At 39.7% G+C, this 8207-nt stretch overlaps 1 protein-coding gene across 1 annotated transcript in view; it reads right to left on the bottom strand.

The window, feature by feature from the left end:
* Positions 1 to 2572: 2572 nt before the first annotated feature.
* The window catches only part of NFE2L3 (NFE2 like bZIP transcription factor 3), a 31999-nt gene continuing 26364 nt past the window's right edge, over positions 2573 to 8207 (bottom strand). Inside the window, exons 3-4 of the mRNA XM_047850865.1 lie at positions 5484 to 5567; positions 2573 to 4872 (exon numbers count right to left, since the gene is read on the bottom strand). Coding sequence (XP_047706821.1) covers positions 3631 to 4872; positions 5484 to 5567 — 1326 coding nt within the window. The 3' untranslated portion in view covers positions 2573 to 3630. The remainder of the gene's footprint in view (positions 4873 to 5483; positions 5568 to 8207) is intronic.

The raw sequence follows: 8207 nt of genomic DNA, 5'->3' as shown, positions 1-8207 counted from the left end.
GAGATAAGTGTGGTTTTTGTGTAAGTGTTCTACCAGAAGGAAATCACAACCTTTGATACATGTGTAGTATTTCTAAAACCGGCTTTAATTAATTAACCCTTAACCTCAATACTTAGTTCAGAGCAACAATGAACTCCTCACTTTGCAGGTCAACAACTTAAACTGCAAACTGCAGCTGTGACTCTGCGGAAGCTCAAGGTTGCAGTTAGGAAAAATTTGATTAGGGCATACTGGCAGGACTGGCAAGTTGATGCTGGCCATTCCCTCCCCAGTAGTGAGCTATCCCAAGAGCAACCCAAAGCCTCCAAATAGGATCAGTGTTTGGAAGTGATGCTACCTTGTGTATTGGTCATGTTCTACAGATTGAAGGGTTTTACTTACAAGATTACTGAGAAGCTAGCATCATTGGGAGCCAAATTGAGGGCTGGCTCCCACACTAGAGTGTTACTGAAAGTTTTTGAAACTTGATCTTCCTGTTGTGTTTAAAGTTTTCATTAGTTTGGTGTATGAAGGCAAGCTAAGACCTAAAAGTGATTAGAAAGTACTTGTACTAAGAGTACGGGGTTAATTCAAGGAAATGTTAAAAGAATCTTGATCTTGGTACCTTAGTAATGACGGTTAACCAGCTCACAAGTATGGGTTCCTTGCCAAGTAGAAAACATGAATCTCAATATACCAAAAAGCACATGCACATTCTTGGCAACATTTTATGTATGTGTGTCATCTTTGGAATGAATGCCTAGATGGTTGATACTCCCCATCCAGCTTCAATGCCATACCACTGTGACTGCAACAATAACTTGTTAGCTGAAATGGGTCTTTTGGTGACTGGTCAAATAAGTGAGGTGAGTAGTAGACTACCCAAGAAAGGGGCGAATTCCGGAGGAAGACGGATCAAGAAGGATAAAAGCGCTTGCATTCTCCATTCTGGGGCTTGGGTGTGGGCAAATTGTGTCCTGAGTTCCACTGGTCGCTGTTGGAACTGGAACCAGCTTTGACGGGGGACCCAAATAATCCAGACATTCTTGTTTACCACATATTACATGGAGATTGTACAGTGGAGAATCTAATTTCACCTTCTCTAAGACTTTGTTCAACATTGCAGCCTATTGAGGCTACTTTTGAAACGGGATGGCTTTATCTGGAAAACAAAGATGAGAATCTGTTAAGATTTCTTGAAAGTTTATAATTGAAGGAATGGCTTACAGGAGTACGTTTTTTCCCCATAGGTGAAGAAGGTAAGACTAATTTCATGTTGGGTCCAACTCAAACTGGGATGGGAGTTGGCCCTTATGCACAGAGGTGTTCACCAAAACGTGTATTTCATAGCAGCCAAAGGTAAACTATATAAACTACAAGATGTTTGAGTAGATATTACTCGTCTCAACTGTGTAGACCTTAGTGATCCCCTTACAGTTTGCATTTGTAAACCCTGTACCAAATATTGGGAACGTGTTAGATACGAAGTTCACGCAACTCTCCCCTTAAAGTCTTACTTTGATGTAGTCTCTCCAAAAAGGTGCTGTCTCCTGAGCCATGGTTTGTTCAGATTGACTGGAGTGATAAACAGGAAATGGGTCAGATAATTGGGTATAACTTCAATCAAGTTATACCCAGTAAAATACATAGTTTCAATTAGGTTTTGATATTTAAAGTAATTAGGTCAGATTGCTCCTTTTCTCCAACACTCACCAATTCTCTGAACTCCAGGCTAACTCCATTTTAAGACTACTTCCTAGCTAGCAAGAACATTTTAGTCAATCTGGGTATCCAGGTCAATCTGCAAGAGTGTTTAGGCTGAAATTTTGGTGTGGGATTTCCATTGCTGAAACTGGCATATTGTGGGAAAGTAAGCTCCCATTTACATGCTTTGAGGCCATTGGAAACTTGTGAAAAGGTTAGATAAAACTTTGGAGGATGCTTGATGGATTTACTTTTCGGGTCACAATGGACCAAATACCTTCCAGACAGTTTTAAGTTTTTAGTTACAAATTGTGACTGTCTTTGAGTCCATGTTATCTTTAGGTGCCTTATTTACCTGCATTTGATGCTTTGAGTGTAGTTGGTCATTGTGCTTGTGCTTTCAAGGATTAGAGGACCATGCCTAGTCTGTTAATACAGTGTATGATGGTACTTGTAGTTTGAAGACCTACAAGTAAATTGGTAATACAGAAGCTCAAATTGAAGATTTCACGTAACTTCTGGGGGAATGTGCCTTGCTAAAATCAAGGATCAAGTTACAATTGGAGGTGTGCTCCCTTGCAAAACCGGTCTAAACAGATTTTAAGTTACTGTACAAAACTGACCAGATCTGGAAGCATTTCTGCAAACCAAAGTAGTACTCTGACTTGCGATACTCTGTGGTAGACAACTAGGGCAGAAATTCCTGATAACATTTTTTTTTTTTTTTTTAACCATCTTAACTGCTGAAATAAGCTCATTGAGCTTCATCTCAAATGCCACTTAAATTTCTAGGATGGGGTGCCTGAAATTGATTTCAGCTCAGGTCCTGGTCGTGACCCACCCCCCCCCCCCCCGTTTGTGAGCTATATGGCCCCTTGGGCTCTGCACTTCATGTAGGCTGCTTGGTAGTCTCTCCCCCTCTGCCATATGTGCTTTTAATTTTAAGTTTTGTGATTCTAGTATTTCCAGTTCTTTTGGTTATAAAGTCCATACTCGTCTACTGACTTCCCTTTCCTCTACAATTGGTTTGTATCCTTGCGTGACTTAATGTTTTCATGTTATGTGAGCCTTTTGCAGGGGGACATCCATATTCTAGATGTGCAGCTTATTCTATGGGCTGGCCTAACTTGCCCAGGTAGTTCTCTTACCCTATATGCAGGTACTTACTTTCTATTTAAAGGAAGCATAAACCCTTCTGTAACTATAAAGGTCTTTGTCCTTAGGCATTGAACCCTAACATACTCTAATATCTTGAAGCTCTATTTTTGTTCTTGGCATGTTGGTTTAGAGATTGTGGCTGTTAGGTTGAAGGAGTGACTTCCCGTAATGAGTTTAGCTGGTATACTATAATTTGGCTAGATTCTGATCAGTTTGTGCAAATTTTAAAAATACAATGCTCTGTTTACTAGATCTGTCACCTGTATTCCTAAATGTGGATCATTTGCTTAGAACTTCTGTATAAAAGGGGAAAGTTATTTTATAAATTCAACTGTAAGATTTATTTCCATAATAGGTTGCATTCATAAAAGTCCAGTTAAAATAGCTTTTGTAGAACTGTAGGTCAGTGCTACCTAAATAAAAACATTAAGGCTACTTTGCATTTCAAGTCCTTTATAAAAACCAAAATAAGTTTAAAATTAATTACATCCACATCCAGTGTTAGCTCAAAGACTGGACTGTCTTAATCCAGTTTTTCATGTCACTCTGTTCTTCATAAATAGTACCTAAGAATCATGCATATAATGCAGTAGGACTTTGTGAAAAAAGTTGTGGCTTCTCCCAAACTTCTCCATAAAAGCTTCAAAATGTAGCCCTGTCAAGTAGCAGTACTTAAGATATTTAGAACACTTGTGCTAAACTTTGAAGCAGTTTCAATAGTTTGTGACCATGTATCAGTTTCTGATACCTCATGCATAAGGTATATTAATGGATCCGCCTTCAATTTCTTCACTTTGTTTTTCCCTTTTGGTTTTCTTTTCTGTGGCCCGGGGTCATCAGTTCCTTGGGTACAATCAAAACACTTCCATCTTGGCTGCACTGAAGAGTGTATTGGTTCGGATTGACTGGCCTACCTTCATCATCTCTTAGCCTACTAAAAATATCACGATACAGGTTATGCAGTTTCTGTTTCAGTATGTTAATAGCTTTGTTATACTGGGCTCCTTCTCTCTTAAGGATTTCCTTCTTTGCTTGCAAGTTACATACGTCATCTTCAAGATTCAGAATTATGTCCAGTTTGCGCTTACGACAGTTCTGAGCAGCAACTTTATTTTTCCCTCTTCTTCTAATATCACGGATGAGTGACATTTGTAAATCTGTCAAATAGTGCCTACTGAGCATGTTGTTGAAAGACTCAACGGGCATACGGACAATTTCATCTACAGAAAAAGGGATATGCAATGCCTTAGCACGCCGCTCATCACGGCTTAAGTTTCTGTCTGTGTCATTGAGGCAGCTACCCCGTATTTTCTGTGACTTCCCATACTGTGAAAAAGAATTAGAAGTGGATTCTAAACCACTTGGCTGTAAGTGGTAAGTGTGGTTATGAAATAGGTGTTGAAATGCAAGATCCCCATGAAAACCAGAATCACTCCTATGATCCACGTGACAAAGCTTATTGGGTTCTGGGTAGTAGCCTCCCACAGCCCCTTCCAAGTCATGGTGGGAGAGAGATTCAAGGTCACTACTAGAACCTGTAGCACCTCCTTCACACATAGAATGGGAAGAATTAGATTTGGTGACAGAGGTACTATTGTGGCTTGAATTTAAGGAAAGCCCAGAATCGGAATCTGGTTCTTGAAAAAGCTGAGGAACTTCCATTGGATCAAAACCTTCTTCTGTGGCCAAAGACATTAAACTTATCTCATCAAATATATTTATATCAAGGTCATGTAGAAGATCCTCACTTGTTAGATGAATCTGATTGCCAACAAGGGGAAGAAATCCTGTCCAATTAGTCCCAGGAAGGGTCTGCTCAGAATTGGTATGAGAATTTAAGTGCAGAAATGGTTCTTGTGGTGGTTGTGAAGTCCTTGCTACTGGATCTCTTCTAAACGTATTGTCAGGACACAGCAACATGGCCTCATGTAGATTCACATCATGACTTATAGCCTGGCTAAAATTCACATTATATGTTGAATTCATGCCATCGTTGATACTTACTGGAGGAGTATCTCCAAGTAAGAGGCCCTGAAAAGGGAAAAAAAAAAACCTTTTAAATACACATAACCCTATTTCATTCAATAGCAGTTCTAGTACCTAATTTAGCACTTTTCTCTATTACAAACATGCTGTTAGCTACGAATCACTTTAAATACAGGAAAATACAACATGCAATGTGAGCTCAAATGTGAACGATGCTATTTTTGGGGAAAGTTTGATTCGATTAGTATTAAAAGCGGGCCTTGATGTTAAAACAATTACTGTAATTTGCTGCTTTATAGATGCAACAGTCAACATTAACAGTTACAGTGAAGAAGTCTGGGGAAGGTGGGTGCAGGTTTTTTTTTTTAAGGTAAATTATGCTAGTCTGAAGTATGAAGTATGCCTTGGTATGTCTGATGTTTACTGCCATTCTGTTCAATATGCTGCTAAATTATATATACTGTTCTCCTAATTTAGCAAATTCTCCAAAATTCAAGTATTTCTATAAAAAGTAATAATCCTAAACCTGCATTTAATACACCACCAGTAGATCCTATTGTACAAGCTAAACCATGTCATTCAGCTTAAAGAAGTTAAATACATTCATAGATCAGTGCAGATTCTCCTACAAGGATAAAAGTCAAGTTTCCAATTACCTCCAGTGAATTTTCAGGCTGTGATGAAAGCAACTGAAACAAGTCTTCCAGAGAGAAAGCAGTGTCTGTCCCATTTAGAGATCTCTAGAAAAAAACGTAAGGTGCACCATTCATTTAGGAAGGTTGCTTGGGGGCTCTCTCCACTGGATTTTCATCCCTATTTTGGAATTTTTAGATCTTTTTCAGTACTCAATATTTTAATATCCCTCCTTGAAATAAGAATCTTGAGCTCCAAACATCTCCCCCATTCTTGCCCTAACCACATTCCATGTAATTTTTGCCTAGTATTGTTCTGCCTTATTTTTACCTTCTAAATTGGTTACCAAATTCTGTAATTTTTACAAGTCAAATACATATTTAGACCTCTCCAAAATGTTTTGCCAATTTCACCCACTGCTTCATCCTCAGCCTTCAGGTTAATTGAAATAACTCCTTTGATCTTTCAGAGTGGCTCCACCGGTGGCAGACTCATTTTTGGAACCTGGAGTTACTTTGCTTTCATGCTTAAACAATGATTTATCTGTTAAGATGATCAGGTTTAATGTTTTCCCTTAGTGCTTTGCACTAAGGCATGCATCGCTATTGATGTTTGCTATCCGTCTGTTGTTATGCCAATCTTTTTTCCTCCAGTAATTTAAAGATTTTTTTTTTCCCTTTAAAATTGCTGTCCTATTTCAGCTGGATGTATTTGGGGACTTTAATTCATTTTTATTTACTCTGCTTGGTATTTATTTAAAAAAAAATTTTTTTTTACATTTATTTATTTTTGAGACAGAGAGACAGAGCATGAACGGGGGAGGGGCAGAGAGAGAGAGAGAGAGAGAAACAGAATCGGAAGCAGGCTCCAGGCTCTGAGCCATCAGCCCAGAGCCCAACGCGGGGCTCGAACTCTTGGACCGCGAGATTATGACCTGAGCTGAAGTCGGACGCTTAACCGAGCCACCCAGGCGCCCCTACTCTGCTTGGTATTTAATCTGAGTGTCCTAAGATCATTTTAATTTTCAAAATATTTTGCCATAAACACTCTGAACGGTGCTTCACCTTCATACTTAAAAAAGTTTTTTAAATGTTTGAGAGAAACGGAGAGACAGTATGAGCAGGGGAGGGGCAGAGAGGGAGAGCGAATCCCAAGTAGTCCATACTACCGAGGCAGAGCCTGAGGTAGGGCTCAAACCCATGAACTGTGAGATCATGCCCTGAGCTGGAATCAAGAGTCCAATGCTTAACTGACTGAGCCTCCCAGGTGCCCCTTTTATATTTAAAGGTGAGTTCATCTTTGTTGGGAACGGTTTCCATGGGAATCACACACCAAGGGTTACCAACTTACTATTAAATTTTATTTTTCTCTGCAAGGACCATTTTTTATATCATCTTGTAGACTTTGCCTTCTCGGCTCAGGATTCCTGGTAACAATGGTAGTGCAGATTCAGACTCCAAATCAAACCTTGGGGCTCATTTGGACTTCTGATTTCTAAGGACGAATGGACTTCTTTGCTGTCTTCTTGGTGGTGGCTAGGGTTGCCCTAGTCCCTACCTCCTGAACAAAGACTTTATAAATTCTAGGCGTTAGGTGGGGAACTTAGGTCCACCCACCCCCCCACCCCCAATGTATGGACTTGAGACCTCACTTCTCATCTATTCAACCCCAGTCATGAAATTTGTATCCAATACCTCCTTGAGGCTTCAGCTTTGGGGTCAATCTAACTCTCGATTTGAGTCCCCTCTTTGCTGCATACTATCTTGAGTTCCTTTTCCTGCTTTTGAGTTCTGCTATGCATTTAAAATCTGGATTTCCATTTTTGTTCTATCCTAGGGGTTTTAAGTGTTAGCAAGTTCACATTCCTGATTCCCCTCCCTTTTTACTTTCAGGTTTCCCTTTTTGAGTGAGGGTTCAGACCAGTGTGAAGTATTCTAAGTCTACACAAATACTTGACTTCATTTCCTCTTCTACCAAATTCCTTGTTTTTGAGGCCCATAACATATAACAAATAGAAGGCTTTCTGTGTCTTTCTATGGATGCTATATGACCATTTAAGCTAAATTGGTAGATACAGTTTCTTTTTACTGGCAAATCACACATTCTTAGTGGGGAGAAGACTTATTTGCTAACGTGACTGTTAACTTAAAATGATTCTTCATTTCTTAAGAAGTTTTAGTAGTGTCCTATTCTGTTAATGACCCCAAACTTGGGCCATTAGTCCTGCACAGCCACTAACCAAAATTTGCAGATGGTCAGGAGTGTGTGAGAATGAGTATCAGCACAAATCTGGAATCCTGTGAAAATCCTTAATGGTGAGTAAATAATGCTATTTGCAGAAAAGAAAGCCTTAATTTACAAAAGTGAGGGAAGAGTATAAAGCCCATTCTGCTTAAAATGAATTCTGGACTGATCCTTCAGGCTAGTCAGATAGGTTTCTAGAAGTACACCTTTGCTTGTTCCCTCGTCTTCAGTGCCCCCGGAGATGGAACACAGGAGCTAACCCTTACTGGATCCACAGGGGAGAAAGGTCTGAGATGGAAGGAGAGACAAATGTGCCTTAGAGACAACTGAGCTCTCTTTCTCCCCCAGGTTCCCTTCTGCCCTGATGGGAATAATGGTTTCATGTGGCTTCATGTTGCTATTCATCCTTGGGAGTTTCCCTATTCTTCGGTGTTTCCCTTAAACCTGCTCTCACCTCTTAAAAACAAGAAACCCTCACTTCTCTTCAGAATCTTATCAGATGG

Source organism: Prionailurus viverrinus, chromosome A2, assembly GCF_022837055.1.
Source record: "Prionailurus viverrinus isolate Anna chromosome A2, UM_Priviv_1.0, whole genome shotgun sequence".
Classification (NCBI taxonomy): Eukaryota; Metazoa; Chordata; class Mammalia; order Carnivora; family Felidae; genus Prionailurus; species Prionailurus viverrinus.
This window is presented reverse-complemented; position numbering and strand designations above follow the sequence as displayed.